The sequence below is a fragment of the Ascaphus truei genome, chromosome 3 (assembly GCF_040206685.1).
Source record: "Ascaphus truei isolate aAscTru1 chromosome 3, aAscTru1.hap1, whole genome shotgun sequence".
In the NCBI taxonomy this organism is placed as follows: domain Eukaryota; kingdom Metazoa; phylum Chordata; class Amphibia; order Anura; family Ascaphidae; genus Ascaphus; species Ascaphus truei.
The window spans coordinates 367,065,371-367,089,205 of record NC_134485.1 but is presented as its reverse complement, the minus strand read 5'-3'; the positions used below and the strand labels follow the sequence as shown (position 1 = coordinate 367,089,205).

At 42.8% G+C, this 23,835-nt stretch overlaps 1 protein-coding gene across 1 annotated transcript in view; it reads left to right on the top strand.

The window, feature by feature from the left end:
• Positions 1 to 23,835, top strand: part of B3GLCT (beta 3-glucosyltransferase) — a 417,163-nt gene that overhangs the window by 357,387 nt on the left and 35,941 nt on the right. The window contains exon 12 of the mRNA XM_075592151.1: positions 22,262 to 22,361. Within this exon, the coding sequence (XP_075448266.1) occupies positions 22,262 to 22,361 (100 nt within the window). The remainder of the gene's footprint in view (positions 1 to 22,261; positions 22,362 to 23,835) is intronic.

Here is a 23,835-nt window from a genome sequence, read left to right as displayed (position 1 = left end):
CCCCCATGCCCCATCATCATATTTCCCCCCCCATGCCCCATCATCATATTCCCCCCCCATGCCCCATCATCATATTCCCCCCCCATGCCCCATCATCATATTTCCCCCCCCCATGCCCCATCATCATATCCCCCCCCCATGCCCCATCATCATATTCCCCCCCCCATGCCCCATCATCATATTCCCCCCCCATGCCCCATCATCATATTTCCCCCCCCCCATGCCCATCATCATATTCCCCCCCCCATGCCCCATCATCATATTCCCCCCCCATGCCCCATCATCATATTCTCCCCCCCATCATCATATTCCCCCCCCCCATCATCATATCCCCCCCCCATCATCATATCCCCCCCATCATATCCCCCCCCCCATGCCCCATCATCATCTCCCCCCCCCATGCCCCATCATCATCTCCCCCCCCATGCCCCATCATCATCTCCCCCCCCCATGCCCTATCATCATCCCCCCCCATGCCCATCATATCCCCCCCCATTCCCCATCATCCTCTCCCACCCCCCCATGCCCCATCATCCTCTCTCCCGCCCCCCCCCCCCCATGCCCCATCATCCTCTCCCGCCCCCCCCCCATGCCCCATCATCCTCTCCCGCCCCCCCCCCATGCCCCATCATCCTCTCCCGCCCCCCCCCCCATGCCCCATCATCCTCCCCCCCCCCCCATGCCCCATCATCCTCTCGGCCTCTCTCCCCCCCCCACCCCTTGTCCTTACCTTATTCCAGGCAGGAGGCAGTCTCACAGACGTCTTTTGCAGCTATCTCAGCTGTTGGCTCTGCCCCCGCTGTCCTCCCACACACGGCATGTGTGCAGGATGACTGCGCCCGGCCACCGTCCGACTCCAGTCCCAGCAGGCCAGCTTTACACACACTCAGACACACACTCAGACACACACTCAGACACACACTCAGACACACACTCAGACACACACACACACACACACACACACACACACACACACAGACACACAGACACACAGACACACAGACACACAGACACACAGACACACAGACACTCAGACACTCAGACACTCAGACACTCAGACACACAGACACTCTGACACTCTGACACTCTGACACTCTGACACTCTGACACACTGACACTCAGACACACACACACTCAGACACACACACACTCAGACACACACACACTCAGACACACACACACTCAGACACACACACACACACACACACACACACACACACACACACACAGAGAATGCAGTCTCTCCGCCGGGGTTTTGACTCCGCCCCCGTATCCTCCCACACAGGCACGAGTGCAGATTGACTGCACCCGGCCACCGTACGCCTCCAGCCCCTGCAGGACAGATTTTACTTCCGCCCGTGCTGCTCGCTTCCCCCACACCCGCGCTCGCTTCTCCCGCGGCCAAAACTTTTAACCGCCGCCCACACGCTCGCCGACACACACGACCGCCGCGCTGGTTGTGAGCGGGCCGCAGAAATATCCGTTGCGGGCCGCATTTTTGACATGCCTGCTGTACATATACAGTAAAAGATAATAAAAAATACAGATTTACTATTTTGTGCAAAGCAAACATAAAAATATCAGCACATGGCAATCTGCAGTCAAAATAGATCAATCTTAATTCTTAGATGAATGATGTTTCAGTCTTATAGTACGTCACAGTGGAAATAACAGTGAACGTCACGTACAGCCTTACTTACTTAGCACGATAATGGTGGTTGGCAGATTCCAAAAATAACTGCGAGACTCTTGGGGTCAGGGCTTCTCAACTCCTGCCCTCAAGACCCCCCAGCAGGCATGGGAGACTGAGCCACTGATTGAGCTACCTGTCCTGAAGCAGGGATATCCTGAAAACCGGACCTTTTGGGGGTTCTTGAGGACTGGAGTTGAGAAGCCCTGCTATCAGTGAAAGTGTGTATGAATATGCACATTGTATCTGCAGTATTTTACTGGATTACTCCCAAGAAAAGGACATAACATAACAAAATGTAGACATTTTTATTTTTCAAACATACTTACAATAAAGGTATAGTTACAGGTCCTTAACTAACCGTTTGAAACTGCAGTGGAAAGTAGGATAAAAGACTTTGGGAAAAGCTCACATCCAATAATACTAGAGTACCTGTTCAGTAAGTATTTTTTCTCTCATGCACAGTGAGGGTGAAATCCAAAATGTAGGCTTTGCAGACCAGGAGGTAGAATTAGTATGACCAAATCTGTCCAAGAGAATAAACTTAATAAAATAAAAATAAGACACCAGTAACATTTAACATTTAAGTGTGTGGCAGAGTTAATCTTGGAGTTGACATTGGAGGTGAAGATTGGAGGAAGATCTGGACTCTGAACAACAACTTTACAACTGTGAGAACTTTACTTTCTAAAAACTGTGATTATTTGTACTCTTACTATCCTCCAATAACTGGGATGTCTCTCCTCCTGGATCTCACTATGCCCTCCTTATTGCTTTTTCTGTTTACTTTTTCCTCACTCCTTGGTGAATGTCCCTGTTTTCTCCAACTTCCCCACTCCCCACTGCACCATTATTTATACACCTCTCTCCCAACAACCCTCAATAAAAAAAACACCCACACAAATCCTCTATTCACACCCTCTATCTACTCCTTCCTGCTGCTGGGGATCTCCCCTAAGCCTGAAGACAGACATACACACCTGATCTCACCCACGGCTCCCTGCCATCTCTTCCCCTGTAAATGGTGTTAACCTTTTCATTTAACACTGACTAACCTTAAAACTTGTCCCACAAATCAAGCATCCCAATAGCCTGCACTCATGGCTACTGTCCCACAATCATTTATACCACCCATTGTGGCCAAGCACACCCATCTACAGCACGTATTCCCTCACCTGCTGTCTCTGTAAATTTCCCCTCAAACCTCTTAGATTGTAAGCTCTTCGGGCAGGGATTTCCTTCCCATTGTCTGATTTTTGCTGCACTTATTGTATTTTTAAAATTCCCTGTACTGTATTCTTTGTGAAGCGCTGAGTACACTTCTGGTGCTATATAAATAAAGACATACAATACAATACAATTGAACAAGGCTGTAATACTTACTGTATATACCATATACAAGACTGTATACTGTAATTTGCTAAACAGACTAGCATCACTTAGATGGAAGAGAAAATCTCTGTAGTCCGGCTAAAAGTACATTTCAGTGGGAGACATAAGTTAGAAATGCACAGAATGATGGAGTGGAATCATATTGTCAGGAGAACTGCTGGGATAGAAATGAAAACATGAAATTCAATAACAGAGTACTTTACAAGCAACTGCAAAAGAGCCTAAAATAAAAAAAATATTGGGAAAATTGAAGCTGGCTTTTGCAAGAGCAAGTCTGTCCTTATTTATATCATGCAGAAACCCCCAAATCAAAACTGCCACAGTGGGGGTGGTAATGGTAAAAGTTTGGGTTAACAACTAAAAACCAGCAACCTCTTGCTTCAGTAGTAAACTTTGTTCAAAATAGGGAGATCATGGGGCTGTAATTGTTGCAAATTAGGAGAACATACCAGTAGAAAAATGACCAAAACAGCTTAATAGAAAATAAGGAACAACCATAAAGGAGTGGTTTTAAAAATGCAGGGTGAAGATCTAAAAAAAAAAATTTGAAATTGAACATCTGAATAGTTAAGAAAGGCCACCTGATGTATGAAGGATATAACATTTTATGAGCTTTCGAAATATTTCGCATTGGAGAAAAAACAACAATGAAAAGGAACTCAGAAACAAACTGTGCATATTGCAAAAAATGGATTATACCTGCTTCACTAGCTACTGTTGCGGCCGAGTTTATTCTAACATTTACCTGGTCTCGGCCGCGACAGATACCGGGGCGCGCGCCGAGGTGTCCCGTGCGCGCGCCGGACCCTCGGAGGATCGGTCCTCCGATCGGGGCTTCCCCCTCTCCGGGTCCGCCGTGTCCCCTGGAGCCCCCCACCGCCACCCCCCACATCGTGGGACATCAGGGCTCCCTTCGGGGAGCCCTTGGTACGCACACCGTGCGCGCACGCTCCCGATGAAGCGTGACCGTGCATCGTTGACGCGCGGCACACCGAGGGGATTCAACATGAAAGCCGGGATATCTCGCGGCTTGTGGCTCTAGCCGTATTCGAATAAAGTGTGCCGCCTCTGTATGCCACTGTGAGTGACCTGTACTATATCAACTTTGCTGACATTATTTATTCTGAAATATTTTTCCAACTTTACTCTTGAATATAATATATTCTATGTACAAATATATAGCAAATAAAAAGATCACTTGTGAGCACATTCACATGTCTAAGGCAGGTCTGCAACCCTATCTTTCACCATTATCCCCAGCATACAGTGCTTCCACTGCAGCAAGGGATTCTGGGAAATGACATGCAAATGAGCACACAATGTGTCACCCACCATAACTTAAAATGTACATATATATATATATATATATATATATATTGTAATATATGTTGTAATATCACAGCTAATGGTATATATCACATCTATGGTAACAAAAAAGTCCAGTATGGCGCCATGGATGACAACTCAAGGTATTCAGCAAACAGATAGCTTGGGTTGTCATCCTTGCGCCATACCGGTCTTTTTGTTACCATATCCATAGACTCGTTAGGCAGACTATTGGACTTCAAGGACTATTGGGATTGTATCAATATATTGTTCACCAATTTATATTATTAGCGTTTTTTTCATTAATTTTCCACTGCACTATATCACATCTAGAAATATTAGATATTGGACTTAACCAATGAAATGCAGTTTAATTTCTCTTCTAAAGTGAATTATGTTTCCCATTAGAGAATTATCTGTGACAAGATGTGATGGCAAAACAAATATACACTTAGGAATATATTGGATAAGACTCTAAGGTCACACCACATGGTTTTGTATTTGCTTAACGAGCAAAATGTTGCTCCAGCAGTCTGTAAGAGCTGCACAGAGAGAGCTGCATCTCCCTGCACAGGTCTTACTGGCGATCGTGCAGTTTTAATTACAATTTTGATAACATAGTATTGAATCAGGGTGTCTTGGGAGCAGAACTGCGTTAATTTCCCCCTGCTTCCCGAGTTACAGGCCTCGGTATGGTGTGTCGGTATCTCCGCCGCGTTTAAATCTCCCGCGTCACGTGATGCCGAGATTTAAACAATGCATGGAGATACCGACACCCCATATCGGGGCCTGTAACTCGGGAAGCAAGGGGTCCCTGAGTCTGAAATTAATGCGTTTTAGCTCTGGGGCCCAGGCCATCAATCCTATGAAGTAAAAATAAAATAAACTCCGTCAGGTGCAAATCGCAATTCTGATATCGCCACCTGAAGAATGCGAATATTTAACCAGCGATCTGCATATAGAAGCTTTTAGAATATATAGAATATAGAATAGCAGTTACTTTTAAAAATGCAAGTTTGGGCATTTTTTGAGCTACCATAAGGCTTGCAATAGAAAGAGTGTTAACCCTCATTAAAACGCCGCTTTCAAGCGATTTTGCCATGTTATCGAAGCTTTCTGAATCGCTACACTTGCAGTATCGCTTGAAAAGTGCACTTAACCATTGTTACTGTAAGTAATTTATCGAACTTTTGTAAATAGGTTCCTACAGTAAGTGTTCGATTGGTCGAAATCTCCCATTGAAGTCAATGCTTCATGGATTCTAGAAAAAAGCCCCTTATTGTTATATTATGAACCTTTCAAGAAGGTAGAGACCTCTAGAGCAACATTTCACTCTGCTTTCAGTCACAATTAATTGATAAAGCACATTAAAATGTAATCACGTGGGTACAGCTACGTACATGACTGTCTACCATTAAAATAAAACCCAGGATGTGGTACTGTATTTGGCTTCACTGCAATTGTTAAATGGGCTGAGTCTAGGAAGGACATCTGCATTTTCATGTTCCACTCTTTGCCACTTTTTTCCGGGTTAGAAGGAGCCACACAGGTTCTGATTTCCTTGCAACATACAGTATTTAACTACATTGTACTTCTCCTTAGAAATTGGTTTTAGTATAAACTTAAAATTAGATTAAGGGGCTGAGGCAAATACACATTTCTATGAGTTTAGAGTCAGATTAGCAAAACAATTCAGTACCAATTACATAACTTATTATGAATTCATGAATGCTTCATTCTGTGGAAGATCTAATCGGACAAATTATTACATGAATGATAATTTTAGCTCCATGCCTGATGATATCGATAGAGAGATTACAAAGAAATGGTGCTCATATATAAGTGTATGCTCTGAACACAATGTGTCAAACAATTATTGTTGAAGCAATAATAAACACACTGGAACTGTTCGTAATAGCTTAATGTCCATGAATATAAATGGGGGGGACAAATGACCCAGTGGTGTCTACTTGACTACCACAACAAATGGCCTTTGTATAGTAACCCCCACTGTGTATTAGCATCCCAAATAGTAAGGCCAAAGGTAAACATATAAGTGCTATAGCCCATTACCTGCCCATAGAGGTGTCCACAATAAATCCAGTGTTCTAATGTTCCAGGGCATGCAGTCCTGCGTGATAGAATCAGCAACAGGCAATGTAGAGTGCAGGAGCACAGCAAAACGATTCCAAGGAAAAATAACTTGAGGACAACTCCAAGTAAAATTAGAAAGGCGTTAATTCATTAGCTCACAATGTGAGTGAAAGAAACAAACGCACCAACGCGTTTCATCGTGAGTGACTTTCTCAAGATGTGAATTAAACAACAAATAATATATAACATATATACTGTCTCCATTTCACGCCAAAACCTACCAGTGCTGCGTCATGCCTGCACATCCGAGCCCCGTCACGCCGACGTGACACCCCCACCCTCCATGTCAGCCGGACTGATCCGGCGCTCAGGGTGACATCACAGTCCCGCGACGCTGCCCCAAGCTGAAAAGCAACCAGGCGCCACGCCTGATAGGCTGTGGGAGTTATGTGACCTACTGTAACTGTTTAAACAAAACAAACTTTATTAGTACACTAAACAGACAAACTCGTTTAAAAAATAAAATTAAATTAAATAAGAAAACTATGAGAAAAGTGAAAAAGATAATAAAAAAAATATATAAAGATAGCATGTTGACATAGCACAAACAAGAAATACTAAATAAACTATATTTAAAACCAGAGACAGAACATAAAACACAGACAGAGCTCAGTTTTAGCACATCCAGTGACTCTCATACACGGTACAGTGCCTAAATATATACGTATAAATATCTATTAAGTGAAATGGTCTTTTAGTTTAACAATTAAAAATTGTTGTAAGCCCCTGAGCCAACTGCACGGCAGACCACAATTCAGGGGTCCCTAACGTTAATATAAATTCTTAATAACCTGTGTAATAACAGGAAGAATGATTTATAGTAAATCTGTCAATATTAGTTGCAAAGTTCTAAGTCTGATTGAAGCCTTTATTAACCTGTACATTACCAGGAAAAGCACTCTGTATTAGAGTTGTCACAACCATCCTGCAAGCAAACAAGTTCCCCTGTGTGGAAGATGCTATGGAGTGAGCCCTTAACCATTTAAATGTGGGAGGGGGTGAGCTTCAATTAAGTAGGAGGTTGCCACCCTCCAATCAGCCAAGACTAACTGAAACACAATTGTGAAATATACTGGACACCTAACAAGCTCCTATTGAACCCTCAAAATAACCACAACATATATATAAGCATATGAGTGTCACAGAGGAGTGCTACTGAGCATGGCAATATATATTTAAAACCAGAGACAGAACATAAAACACAGACTAAGCTCAGTTTTAGCACATCCAGTGACTCTCATACACGGTACATTGGCCAAAAATGTCAAACTAAAAGACCATTTTACTTAATAGATATTTATACATATATATTTAGGCACTGTACCGTGTATGAGAGTCACTGGATGTGCTAAAACTGAGCTCTGTCTGTGGTTTATGTTCTGTCTCTGGTTTTAAATATATATTGCCATGCTCAGTAGCACTCCTCTGTGACACTCATATGCTAAATAAACTATAACTTGATCCCTAGAAAAGATTATTAAATATTAAAAATAAATAAAATATATAAATAACAAAAACTTAACCAGCAATAATAAGTACATATAGATTCCTAAAGAAAAGAAACCATACACTCAATACTGTAGCTCTAGTATTTGTGATATTGTAATTATAACTTTCACAATAACATAGGGTAACTAAAAAAAAGAGGTTTAAGAATCAATAAATTCGCCTAATCGTTATAAATTTATACAAAGAGAGTATTATATATATATATATATATATATATATATATATATATATATATATATATATATATATTAGTGTAACAATAACACTCAGTGAATGCTAGAAATAGGTATTGGATATATACAGAATGATCAGAATCATATACATTGATTATAAAGAAATATTAATCAAAAAAAGTAATTAACACATAATAATAAATGTACAGTAATAACACAACTATCTACTGTACCAAATAATAATTAACATAAGATAAATGTAATCGATTACAAGAAATGAATAAGGTCCCAATCGATATTCATGTCGTGAGGCACCCTGGTTCTTAACATAAAAATCCAGAATGCCTCACGTTGGTCCAACAGCTTGGTTCTATTCCCTCCCCTTAGTGAGGGCAGGATAGACTCAATGCCTTGAAATCTGAAATTTTCTGTTCCCCCCTTGGAACAATGGGTTAAATGCTTCGGAACTGGGTGGTTGAGTTCACCCTTAGAAATCAACCGAAGGTGCGCCATCATCCGAACCTTAAGGTTCCTGGTTGTCCTCCCTACATACTGGCTACCACATCCACATGTGATGAGGTAGACAGTATAGGAGGAATTACAGTTGATGAATGATGTAATTTTATGCACTTCTCTAATATTAGTTGAAATAAATGTTTTTTTATAAGTACATTTTATTGCAGATCTTACATTTATTACATGGGAAGGAGCCCTTGGGAAGGGTTGATTTAGTTTCTATCTCCGAAGCAAAAAGGCTAGGGGACAACGTGTTAGCTACTGTTTTTGCCTTCCTATAAACCACATTGGGGCCTGATGATATAAATGGCTTCAAGACAGGGTCTAGAGAAAGTACTGACCAGTATTTTTTTTAAATAGATTTAATTTGCTCAGCTTGGACACTAAAGGAGGTAATAAACAGGGGTGAATTATTCGTAAAAGACCTCCGTGTCGTTCAAACAATTCCTCCCTGTCGATAGCGGAGACCTCCCGAATGGATCTACACAGGTCGTCTGGATTATAACCGCATTGTAAAAAGCGATCATAGAGATCCCTAACCTGGAGATCGTAATCTTCTTCAGTTGAACAATTTAGCCGAAGGCGTATAAATTGACCTTCTGGTATACCCTTTATGAGGGCCCTTGAGTGACAGCTGTTCGCACGTAAGAAAGTGTTCTGGGAATTCAGCTTACGGAAAATATCAGATTGTATGTTAAGTGAAATATCAATGTAAAAATAAAGATTCAAATAATGTATATGATGTGGATTAAACGTGTAAGGGAAATTAAGATTATATTCGTTAGTGTTTAGTGTATTGATAAAGGAAAGAAGTGTAGAAACATCACCCTCCCAGATCAAAAGTAAATCATCCATAAAGTGTTTGGAGATTTATAGGGAGCACATCTTTTTCTACAAACACGTGGAATGACTCCCACCACCCCATAAAGAGGTTGGTGTAGGAAAGAGCAAAGCTCATTCCCATTGCTGTTCCACGTGTTTGGAGATAGTGAACCCCATCAAACAGGTACAGAACCTTTCTCTACAGGCACCGCCTGCGCCGCCGGCGCAGTACGATTCAACATCCACTTTATCCTCAGCTCCGAATACCTACGCAGGGGACCCCCACGCTTGTCGTGGCTTTCTTAACCAGTGTGAGATTCAGTTCGAGATGGCTCTGCAGCTGTATTCTACTGGTCGGAAAAAGGTAGCTTATGTATACAGTTTGCTCACAGGTAATGCACTGGCATGGGCCTCCCCGATCTGGGAACTGCGTCCTGATATTACCCGAGATTACGCAGCCTTCAGACGAGACTTCCGACAGGTCTTCGATACCCCCGCACGACAAGAGACTGCTTCTGATTCCCTGCTGCAGCTTACACAGGGACGTCGGCCTGTGGCCCAATACGCCTTGGAATTCAGGACAATAACAGCTGAGACTCATTGGGGTCAGGAGGCCTTAGTCTCCGTCTTCTGGAAAGGCCTATCGGACTCCCTGAAGGATGAACTTGCTTCTCAACCCAGGCCAGGACTGCTGGAGGACCTCATCACCCTGGCCACTCGTATGGACCAGCGTTTTCAGGTACACCGCGTTCAGCGTCAGCAACCCCGGTCTATGCCTTTCTGTGCTCCCTTCATAAGGTTCTCTATGACCTCGAGACCCGTCTTCTCCCCGCTGCCTGCGCTGGAAGCCCCAGAGCCGATGCAACTCGGAGTCCAGCAACCTCAGGCACCCTTCCGACAATTTTGCTCAACCGGAGAGTCGTGCCATCATTGCGGATCTTCCCAGCAGCGTACCCATGACAATCCACCATCTCCGGGAAACGACCAAACCCAGTGAGTATGCAGGGGCGCTTTCTGGTTGCTAAAACTCCTTGCCCCCTACCCAGAAGGGAACTCCCTAAAAAATTGACCATTCCCGTTTCCCTTTCTGGCCCTACCTTCCGCACCTCCACAGCAGCATTTATCGATTCCGGTGCAGGAGGGAACTTCATGGATCAGACCTTTTCTGAACAAAATCAGATTCCACTTTCCAAGAAGAAGTCCCCCGTTGCCTTGGTCGGGAATGATAATCGGCCACTCACTCCGGAATATATCTCCTTGGAGACCGGACCTATCACCCTTTCTTCTCACTCTCACAAAGGGACCCTGGGCTTTGATGTGATTCATGCCCCGGGTACAACGGTCACGCTTGGCCTGCCCTGGTTGCAGAAGCACAATCCGCGCATCGATTGGGTATCCTCTAATCCCATTGACTGGAGGTTGAGGTCAGAAGCATATTCTTTGTCTACGGAACGTCCGTCCCATCTACTAGCTAATACATCCAATCCTCAGAGGGAGTTACCTTCCCCTTATGCAGAATTTTTGGAGGTTTTTAGCAAGACGCAATCTGAGCTCTTACCACCTCATCGTTCCTACGACTGTCCGATTGACCTGGTACCTGGATACACCTTGCCAAAGGCCAAATCTTATCCTCTCTCGTTGCCCGAGACGGAAGCCATGGATGAATATATTCGTGAGAACCTAAAGCGGGGCTTTATACGTCATTCCAACTCTCCCGCGGGGGCCGGATTCTTCGTCAAGAAGAAGGATGGTACTCTCAGACCGTGTATTGATTACCGGGGTCTGAACCATATTACGGTGAAAAATCGTTATCCACTCCCACTCATCTCCGAACTCTTCGACAGACTTCAGGGGGCCAACCTCTTTACCAAACTTGACCTCCGTGGGGCATACAACCTCATCCGTATCCGATGAATAGATGGAAGACTGCCTTCAACACCCGTAGTGGGCACTACGAATACTTAGTGATGCCCTTCGGTTTGTGCAACGCACCAGCAGTTTTTCAGGACTTTATCAATGACATCTTTCAGGATGTCCTTAATCGCTTTGTTATTGTTTACTTGGATGACAATGGGGGTGGAATGACCTAGAAGGTCATAGAGTGTGCACTTGCACTATACCAATGTGAAGGGAGGGAAAACAAAATAATGTAACCTGTGTAGTATAGGAACAGAAACTGCAATAAAGTGCGGAGGTGGTGCTGGCAGGGAAGGAGTTAATGTTGGACAAAAAGGTAAAGAAAAGCTCCCTATATGCCGCACAAGAGAACACCTATAGCTAGATTAAAACTTAATATTTATTGATAAACAATTAAAATATATTTATTGCAGCAGTAACAATGTGAACCAAAGTGATTAAAATTGATAAATTAAAAACAATATGTGGGGAAGACGGGTCGCCAGTTCCGTAGACGTATACTGGAACATGTTGGATCTATTAGGAATGAGTTAGACACCCCAGTGTCATGCCACGTTAGGGGACACCATGGGGGGGATATTAACTCCCTAAGTTTCCAAGGCATTTATTGCCTCAAAACCAACATGAGAGGAGGTGATCGGGATAAAACTCTTTTACAACAAGAGTCCCGTTGGATATACCAACTATCCACTTTATCCCCATCAGGTCTAAATGAGGGCTTCCTCTTCATCCCCTTCCTACAGTATAAACATTTTGACTTACTTAGTCGTTTTAAGTAGGTCTTGACTCATTCATTCTTTCGTGATACCGATTAAAAAATGGATACAATCCTGACCTTATCCATTATGTTGCCTCTGCAACGTATATCCATTCCTTGGGATACATACTCCTACACTTCATTAACAGCAACCGCAAGTAGGCTAAAATACAGTTTTTTACTCAGTCATCCCATCAATGCCACATCCCACAAATGGTCAATAAGAAACACGCATTTGATTTAAATATTTTATTGATAAACAAAGGCAGAACATCAATATGATATACTGTGTATAAATACAAACAAATCGCCCGCCCCACCCCCCTCCTTCAATTATATATACTTACCAGCCAAGGAGTAGAAACAACAAGATGTCACACTATAACAACAGTTACTATTCTGATGAGTCAATTCTCTTTATTGTCAGTATGTGGGGAACATGCGAGTGGCTTATAACTTGTTGATCCAATTAAATTGACCAGCTACAAGATCGAGTGGGGTGATATCTTTTTCACACTGCTGTAAGGGATGTCGCGCATTGATGACGCGACGCACCTCCTGACCATTAAGCACAGGGTATTACGGATAGCCATAGCAACCTCCCACTTAACAATAACAAAGGGAGATACTGTAATCATTGAATGGGATGTCGCGCACTGATGACGCGACGCAACCACTGACTAATAAGCACAGGGCATCGCGAGTGGCTATAGCAAGCCCCTATATGATAATAACAAAAGGAGACACAGTAATCTCATAGCATTAACCTGTGACAGCTTACAACAAACCAGATACTGATAGCCAATTGTGAATTAACATCTTCACACTGCTGGTTGCTGTAACTATGGGAGGTCGCGCGCTGATGACGCGACGCAACTCCCTGCCATCACTGAGACATTAATTCTGGGCCACATGACTACAATTCACCAATGAGATGTGTGACCTGGCCATGTGATCGGACATAGCCAATCATGGTCTTCTCTGTATTCAATCTGAAGTGTAGGTGGGATGCATACTCAGAGGACCTATCATAGCTTATAACTAATTAACCAATAGAGTAAGAATTATGTGTATAAATAAGTAAGGGAATCACTCTGTATTTTCCCCCGATGAAGCCACTACAGGTGAAACATATGTAGGGCAGGCTAAGCGCTACCACCTAGTTCGCTGGCTACATCGGAGAGGTCTGTTGCCTAATTCCTATTCAGAGTGTTTCGGAGACTTCAATAGGAAGCACAACACTCTGACAACTCCTTATCTCTGCATGGTTCAAAGTACAAGACACATACTTTGTGATCTTGAGACAGCTGTTACTGTTCACCATGACAGACCCACAGGCTCACTAAACTCTGAACCTGACGGTCTGGCACAAATGTGTGTGTATAATGATTTATAATTCTATCTACCTGGCTCAACTAAATACATTTTGAGCGCACACATCATTTCAGGCTACACCCTTCACCTTCATTTAGGAGTAGTTTTCAAACGACAGCAATTTGTATTGGAATCACTACCACCTCTAGTATAATTATATAGTTGTGGGAAACTTTGATTGACAATAGTGTTTCCTGGTCTACACTGCCAGTTTGTATTAGGCTCACAGTCACCTCTCCGTTTTTAATTTATCAATTTTAATCACTTTGGTTCACATTGTTACTGCTGCAATAAATATATTTTAATTGTTTATCAATAAATATTAAGTTTTAATCTAGCTATAGGTGTTCTCTTACTTGGATGACATCCTTATTTTTTCCCAAAACTTACAGGACCATATCATCCACACGAAGTTTGTGCTTTCACGCCTCCGAGAGAACCGGTTGTTTGCTAAAATGGAGAAATGCCTTTTTCACCAGTCTACCACTTCCTTTCTTGGGTATATTATCTCCAACAGAGGCTTGGCCATGGACCCAGAGAAACTGAAAGCTGTCATGGATTGGCCGCAACCCAATTCTCTCAAATCTATTCAGCGATTTTTAGGTTTTTCCAACTATTACCGGAAGTTTATTCATAACTTTTCTACCATCATCGCTCCTATCACGGCACTGACCAAAAAAGGTGCAGATCCTTCCTTTTGGTCACCCGAGGCAGCCACGGCTTTCAAAACACTGAAACAAGCCTTTGTCTCTGCTCCCATCCTTCGACATCCGAACACTAATTTTCCATTCACCCTAGAGGTTGATGCTTCAGACTGTGGGGCTGGTGCGGTTCTGTCTCAGAAATTTTCTCCCCAGGACAAACTTCACCCTTGCGTGTTTTTCTCTAAAAAAAATTCTCCAGCGGAAAGAAATTATGACGTGGGCAATAGGGAACTTTAAAAACCTGTTGTACATTGAGAATGCCCGCCGTTTAGGTCCTCGCCAAGCCCGCTGGTCGTTATTTTTCTCCAGATTTAATTTTGTGCTCTCATATATTCCCGGCACAAAAATCGTCAAGGCGGATGCCCTCTCCAGGCAATACTCTTCTGAAGAGAGACCGGAAAAGACCACCGAGTCCATCCTTCCTAAACAAAGGATCATAGCGGCTGCGGCATTCAAGAATCTTGAGAAAATCATCAAATCACAAAAACATCTCCCGACCGGTCTTGCGGTTCCGAAAGACACTCTGTACGTAGAACCCAAATTCGTTCCTGAGATACTGGACTGGGGACATGCCGCCCGTTCGGCAGGGCATCCAGGATTCAAGAAGACGTTGGATCTTATCCGTCGCACTTTCTGGTGGCCCAATATGGCCAAAACCATTCTTGAATTTACACGGTCCTGTCCGGTATGTGCACGTAACAAGATTCCTAGTCAGAAACCTCAGGGTCTTCTCTTACCCTTACCTATTCCGGAGCGTCCCTGGTCACACATATCGATGGATTTTATTGTGGAGTTGCCTAGGTCGAATGGCATGAACACCATTCTTGTACAGTAGTAGTGGACCGGTTTTCCAAGATGGCACACTTTATCCCTCTCAAAGGATTACCCTCCTCACCCGCCCTAGCTGATTTTTTCTCCAAAGAGATTTTCCGTATCCATGGGATTCCCACATCCATCTTATCTGATCGGGGCTCTCAATTCGTCTCCAAATTCTGGAGGAATTTCACCAAGAGACTGGGCATCTCATCTTCCTTTTCTTACGGATATCACCCTCAATCTAATGGACAGACCGAGAGGGTTAATCAATCCCTCGAGAAATACTTAAGGTGCTTCGTTTCTAACTCTCAGGATGACTGGGCAGAATTACTTATCTGGGCTGAGTATGCCTTTAATTCCTCTAGGAACGAATCTACCCGTGAGACTCCCTTCTTTATCAACTACGGATTCCATCCAGCTCGCCTACCCATTTCTAAAAACTCCTCTGGAGTACCAGCCGTGGACGAGCATATCACAATCTTACAGGACTCTTGGTCCAGAATTCAATCCGCACTGCAAAAAGCCTCCTTGACATCTAAGACCCAGGCCGATCGTCACCGACGTCCGGCACCCAACTACAAACCTGGGGACAAGGTTTGGCTATCTTCCAAGAACATCCATCTCAAGACTCCTTCCCCCAAATTGTCACCGAGATTTCTGGGTCCCTTTTCCATTATGGAGCAAGTAAACCCGGTTTCCTTCCGACTTCAACTACCTCAAAGCATGAGAATCCCGAATGTCTTTCACACCTCGCTTCTCAAGCCCTTCATCTCCAGTAGCCTCTTTCCGGATCACACTTCTAAACCAGACCCTGTGATGGTACAGGGTAACGAAGAGTACGAGATCCAGGCTTTACTAGATTCCCGTCTTTCGAGAGGTAAGGTCCACTTCTTGGTCCATTGGAAGGGTTTTGGACCCGAAGAGAGTTCGTGGGTACCCCTTAAAGACATTCATGCCCCCGGACTCTTCAAACGCTTCCGAAAGAAGTTTCCATCAAAACCATGGAAGGATCGTCCTGAGGCCGATCCTGAGGGGGGGGGGTACTGTGAGGAGTTTGGGATTTCAGCGCCTGTGCCCTGGCCCCTCCTCACCTTCTGTAACCCCCGCTGCCGAGGTGCGTGCCCCTCGATGGTGCCGCTTACCTCCTGCTGTCCTGGAGGGTCCTCGCCGTCCCCGGCGGTCTCCCGTTCCTGCTGGCTCCTCCCTCTCCCATGTGGCTGCCATGTGTCCCGGCCGCGCGCGTGTACAGAGTGCGCCGGGTGAAGATAATTTATTCACTGCTCTAGCAGTGAAACCACGCCCCCAGCAGACTAATAGGACCTCCTGTCAGAATAAGAGTCTTCACCTGCCTGCCAATCAAGTGGACCTACAGTATCAAGGATAGTTCTACGCACTCCTCCAGGCCTGTCTCCACCTCTGATTGGTCAGCCGCACTTTATAATGCCTGTCCTCCCTCTCATTCATTGCTCGACATAGTTTCCACTAGGATTACTACTCTGGCATTCTCTCTCTTATTCTCTCAGGTTACGACTTGGCTTGGCGGACGTCTATCTCTGGCTCTCGACCCCTGCTTGGACAACAACCTTCCGCAGTCTGGTCTGCGGGCAGCACCAGCGTAACAGGAAGCCAGAGGTCAGCGAAGTCATACGTGTAGCAGAGTTCAAGGGATACCAGAGAGCAGATTAGTCCAGGGTCAGCAGGGGTCAATGCCAGGGGAATCCAAAGTAACACAGGAGCAGGTAATAACAAGAGCATAGAGAGAGCACAGCATAGGTCAGGTACACACAGGGAAACAGGAACTATGCAGAGCGAGGAAGAGGTGGACAGACAGGGATTATAAAGGAAGGTGCACCAATGACAGAGAGGGGTGGAGTAGAGAGAGAAGTTGGAGAAGCTGGAGATAGGTCAGGGGAAGAAGAGGAGGAGACAGAAGGGGCAGCCAGGGGAATGGCCTGTACGGCTTGGGAGGTGGAGACAGGGAAAGCTGATAAGAAGCGTCTGTGCGCGCGCCCCCTGTAAGGTGGGGATGCGCGCGCACAGGCCGCAACACAGACGCGGCCAGCACGGAGCAGGAGAAGACCGCAGGAGGAGGACGGAGCCAAAAGGAGGGGAACGTACGTGAGGCCTGTGCCCGCGCGATGGCCAGCAAGGGTAGGGAGGAGCATGCACGCACGTTGTTCATGGGCTGAGGGGACGCACGTACCGGACGCATCACCAGGCGCGTGGAACGCCGCGCCGCAGGCACCATGCGAGGAGGAGGAGGCAACGGGACGGATGGCACTACAGGGGAAGGTAACCGAGCTACCGCGGGGTAGATGGAGCGGGGAGGGTCAAGGGAAGGGTTAAGGGAACACGTGGGTATGCGGGACTTGCGGGGGACGCGCTGTGGTAAGGAGAGAGAGGTAGAAGGTGAAGGAGAGGATTGAGAAGGAATAGAAAGATTGACAGGAGATGGAAGAGAGGGACAAGGAGAGGAAGGAATCTCCTGAGTCGTCACAGAGGGTAGGAGTCATACCACAGGTTGAAGAAACCGATCCACATACCGCGAGACACCATCCCCCAAAGATTCAATGCTAGATATAATAGGTCTCCCAGGAGGGGAGATCAGCGTTTTGTGAATCTTTGGGAGATGGCGAAACACAGCAGTGGTTGGGGTAGCATTAAATAGATATTCTCTGTCATTCTCATTGAGGACAACTAGCATTGTACCCTCATCAAGAAGTTCTTTAAGCCATTTATATCATCAGGCCCCAATGTGGTTTATAGGAAGGCAAAAAGAGTAGCTAAAACGTTGTCCCCTAGCCTTTTTGCTTCGAGATCGAAACTAAATCAACCATTCCCAAGGGCTCTTTATCATGTAATAAATGTAAGATCTGCAATAAAATGCACTCATCAAAAACATTTATTTCAACTAATACTAGAGTAGTGCATACAATTACATCATTCATCAACTGTAATTTCTCCTATACTATCTACCTCATCTGTAGTGATTGAGATCCTTGGTAGTGCCAGTTACTTTGTAGCTTTTCCACAAGGCATCCCTAAACTGGTAGAGTGCTATAAGGTCAGTTGTAACCCATGGAAGGTGGGCCCCCCGTACCCTTATTTTGCGTAGTGGAGCATGGGTATCGCAGAGTTTTAAGAACTCGGATTGGAAATAGTCGAGTGCAGAATCGGGGTCGGGAATTAAATCGAATCTGTGCCATGGGCAGTTGGTAAGGTCATCCAGAAACTGTTGTGGATTAAAGTTTTTAAATGTTCTAGTGAGGAGAACTTTAGGGCTTGATTGGGGCGGTTTAATTTTCCTTACACAGTACACTATTGCATGGTCACTGAAAATGTCAGGAAGGATGCCAGAGGATTGGATTCTGCTGGGGTTTGAGGAGAGAATCCAGTCTAGCAAGGAATGGTTATGCAATTTCAGGTTTATCCGTGTGGGTTGGGAAATGAGTTGTGATAGGTTAAGTGACTTGAGTTGTATCTGGATTTTGTGGTTTTTAGGGTCAAGCCAATTGAAGTTGAAATACCCTAGAACTAGCAGCTCACTCTTCTCATTCAGAGAGGAAATGGAGCCAAGAAATTGGGTGATATCAGTCAGGGATTGTAGAGGGGCTTTAGGGGGGCGGTAGATGCCAGCGAGCAAGATGGGCTTAGAAAAGGGGAGGCAGATTTTGCCAACTAGAGTATCAAAAGAGGGTGGGCTTGGTGGGCAATTTAACAGTGTAAATTGTAAGGTGTCTGCAATATAAAATAACACCCCTCCTCCTCTCTTTGACCAATCTCTCCTAAAAATGGAGTATCCCTGAATGGCAATATGTGCATCAGGGGTTTTAGGGGATAGCCATGTTTCTGTAAGAACGATGGCTTTAGGTTTATGCATAAGGCACCATGCCCTTACTTCATCCAGTTTGGGCAGCAGGCTCCGGATGTTTATATGGGCGACAGATAGCCCTTTTTGGAATTTAAAGGTGGAATTCTCAGGGGCATGGGACAGAGCTGAAATGGGAGGACATGGGTTAGGTTCAATATCACCTGCTAAAGAGAGTAATAGTATGAGTAGAAATTTGGTTAGTTGTTTGCAAGTTGTAGATTTGTGGTGTTTGCCATTAGAGTGAGCAGTGGTTGGTGTGCTGGTTTTTAGAGTTCTCCACCAACATTCAGTAGATAGTGCAAGGCTTTTGAGTAGTCCAGGGTGTATGGTGATGTTGGGTGTGGGCCAGGATGGAGGAGTTTGTAGTGGATAGAGGGAGTAACATCTCCATGAGGCCAAGAGAAAGAAATAAGTTAAAATACATAGCAGGTTCATGATGCCAGAGGTAGGCAGTGCTGGAACGAGCTGTTGTGAGCAGAGTGAGTGTGAGCAGACTAACAGCAGGTGTGTGCTTGTTCCTTGTCAAATGTTTAGCTGTATTGCAATGCTAGAGTCAGTTCAGGGTTTCAGTGTATTGTGCAGTCAGTTTTGGGAGAGGCTGCAGTAAATAAATTATAAAGGGGTGGGGGGTTGAAATAGGCAGGTTAGCAAGCTTGGGATCATAGTGTGATCTGAATAGCTTACTGTTTGTTGTCTTGAGTAAAATAGTGTGCAGTAGATCCAGTCCCCAGTCACCTCTAGTCAAACTGTAGTCTAACTGTATTTATCACTTAAAAGCTCACTTTCAATGCCTCACTGCCTAATGCAGTTCCTGCCCAATGCAGCAAAGGTGTTGGTATTATACAGAAAAAACAGTCACATGACCCTCCCCCTCCCCAATAAGTCAGCTTGTTCCATTTGGTCAATTAACAGCACAGAGTTAAGAGGGAAAAAAAAAACTTTTTTACATTCAAACATACTAACTTATATCAATTCTACAAGGCCACAGTCAGGCTTTTACACAGGATTTGCACAGCATCAGGAACATACTTATATCAATTCTACAAGGCCACAGTCAGGCTTTTACACAGGATTTGCACAGCATCAGGAACATACTTGTATCAATTCTACAAGGCCACAGTCAGGCTTTTACACAGGATTTGCACAGCATCAGGAACATACTTATATCAATTCTACAAGGCCACACTCAGGCTTTTACACAGGATTTGCACAGCATCAGGAACATACCTGTGAAGAGAATGCAATTAGATCCATGTCATATCAGCTGAGGTTATTGGTCATTGCATGAAGAAAGTGAGTATATTAACTGTAGTCTAACTGTATTTATCACTTAAAAACCTCACTTTAAAAAGTAGGGAGGACAACCAGGAACTTTAAGGTTCGGATGATGGAGCAACTTTGGTTGATTTCTACGGGTGATCTCAACCACCCAGTTCTGAAGCATTTCACCCATTGTTCCAAGGGGGAACAGAAAATTTCAGATTTCAAGGCATTGAGTCTATCCTGCCCTCACCAAGGGGATTGAATAGAACCAAGCTGTTGGATCAATGTGAGGCATTCTGTTTTTTTATGTTAATAACCAAGGTGCCTCACGGCATGAATATCAATTGGGACCTTACTCATTTCTTGTAATCGATTACATTTATCTTATGTTAATTATTATCAGTGTTCGACAAACCTATACATTTGCACGCCCTGGGCGAGTGGATTTAACATCGTGGCGAGCTCCTATTGGCCCAAGCAGCACACTTGTGGTACTAGGTGGCGAGTAGATTTTTTTGTTCGGCGAGTAGATTTTTTGGTGATTTGGCGACCACTGATTATTTTATGTTAGATAGTTGTGTTATTATCACATTTATTATTATGTGTTAATTACTTTTTTTGATTAATATTTCTTTATAATCTATTTATATGATTCTGATCATTCTGTATATATCCAATACCTATTTCTAGCATTCACTGAGGGTTATTGTTTTTTTTATATATATATATATATATATATATATATATATATATATAGATATAGAAACTCTCTTTGTATACATTTATAGCAATTAGGCTAATTTATTGATTCTTAAAACTGTTATTTTTAGTTACCCTATGTTATTGTGAAAGTTATAATTACAATATCACAAACACTAGAGCTATAGAGTGTATGGTTTCTTTTCTTTAAGAATCTATATGTACTTATTGCTGGTTATGTTTTGTTATGTATTTATTTTTTATATTAATATTTTCTAGGGATCAAGTTATAGTTTATTTAGTATTTGTTGTTTGTGCTATGTGAACATGCTATCTTTATATATTTTTTATTATCTTTTTTACTTTTTTCATAGTTTTCTTGTTTAATTTTATCTTTTAAACGAGTTTGTCTGTTTAGTGTACTAATAAAGTTTGTTTTGTTTAAATAGTTAGGCCACATGCCTCCCAAAGCCTATCAGGGGTGGCGCTTAGTTGCGTTTCAGCATGGGGCAGCGTCGCGGCACTGTGACGTCACCCCGAGCGCCGAATCAGTCTGGCTGACTAGGGGGGTGTCAGGCCTCGGACGCACAGGCATGACGCAGCACTGGTAGGTTTTGACGTGAAATGGAGACAGTATATATGTTATATATTATTTGTTGTTTAATTCACATCTTGAGAAAGTCACACAGGATGAAACGTGTTGGTGCATTTGTTTCTTTCACTCACATTGTGAGCTAATGAATTAAAGCCTTTCTATTTTTACTTGGAGTTGCCCTCAAGTTATTTTTCCTTGGAATCTTTTTGCTGTGCTCCTACGCTCTACATTGCCTGTTGCTGATGACATCGATGGCTAAAATACCCTGAATAGGCAAAATAATGATGCTATTAACATATTGATGAACCATACAAACAATTACGTATATGTTTATTGACTGGCTGTAGTATGAATCGACACAAAATATGAAAAGACAACTGACTCATTTGTAACCTTTTAATAGGCAAGTAAAAAAACATGCATATTCATTTTATTTTAGGAAGAAAAATAAAAGTATATTGCTACTTGTGGAAACGTGAGATTACAATCTATATTTAAGAACTTTTTTATGGGATTCTTTTTATAACAAGTTATATGGGTTTGTATTAAATGAACCATTCATTTATACTGCATTGGGAATGTAGAGTTTAAAACAATATCCATGGCATTGTATGTTATTGCAGCATACCGATAGAACAAAATGTAGCCACTGTTCTTTTGCTAATTTTATTTCTTATTTTTAGGCCACTGTGGAAAGACTTTTGCTATATTGGAAAGATTTTTAAATGATAGTACTTCACAAACACCTTGGCTTGTCATAGTGGATGATGACACACTGATAAGGTATGTTGGAATGTTATTTATTTTTTATTTTTCTAGCAGCTTGCATTAGCTAATTCTACTTTATATTGTAGCATACATAAAATATTTACAGCTTGCCATTGTTCTTCTCTACAGCGACATGCAAATAAGGGCAGAATGAAAGCATTTCTGCTATTTACTGCAGCGTTATTTTATTCAACAATTCTTTTTTTACAGTACATGTGAAATAGGTTAAAACCATTTGTTATGTATTCATAGGCTTGCTTTGCAGCATAAAAATACAAAAAAAAAAACCACAACACCACTTCTGACCAATCAAAATAAACTACTTTGCGACACAACTTTCCTATGTGCTACTGTACACCTCGATGAACCACCTTATAAACTCTTCAGGGACTTTTCATGAACAGAACATCAAGTGGAATTCTAAACAGATTGGCATCAAAAATAAAGGCTATTCAGATTATGGAAGAATGTACAAATGGAATTGGATGATTGCATAAGTTCATTAAAATAAGGGTGATTTTTTTTTCTCTTTACTTAGTTTTGCTTAAACTTTACATTGTCCTTGAATAACTTTTTGCGAGATGCAAAACAAGAAGGCTTTTTTTTTTTAATAAGAAGACTCCATTTGCTCTCTTGGAATAATAAGAGCAGATATTTGAAACAACAGTCAATTGTGCATGTGCACAAAAGCTTCTCTCCAAGTGTTTGACTGTCCAGTTTAGATTTGAGAGTTTAATGTGGCTGGCACCAGTCTGAGACCATTCATTAACACTGTTCGGTCTATTAAAATCTCAACTGAGTTAATAAATTGAATTAAACCCCCAAATAATGAGGCATTTCTGATTGATAATTGTGCTACTCATGTGTTCAATCTCATTATAGAAATCCAATTGTGATTTGTCATTTTAATTTTTTGTATAGAGAGTCATGCACACCATGAAGATTATAATATAGTCCTAATTTAATCACTCATGTTGAGTTTCACAAAAAAACAATTCATGTGATACGGATGCAGCCAACTTCACTGTTCTTTCTTATGTAATACTGTATGTTGGGATTTAATATGCTGTGCCACTTTTTTAATCATATGAAAACTGATGTTCTGATTTATAAAACCTTTTTCCAAAGAGTCCAAACTGACCATTCAGATGAGGGTAAAGCACTTCCAAAGCTAGGACACTAGGTATATTATCATAAACATACCAGTGCATGCAGGAAGAGACAATTATGCATAAACAAACAAAAATAAGCCCATAGAGTAGGGTAGAAACCTCCAAAATAACAGAGAACACAAGAAGTGTAAAACTAGTCATCAAAATTAATAAACAATTACTCAATACATAAATCGCAAAAACAGACAAAAATCTATTAACACCACATCTATATTGGTAGTTTACTGTATATGACCACTAGTATTACATAAAGGGGGGATGGAAACCCGTATTGGCTGTATACTGTAGTAGTTTACATAAAAATAGAGAACGGACTA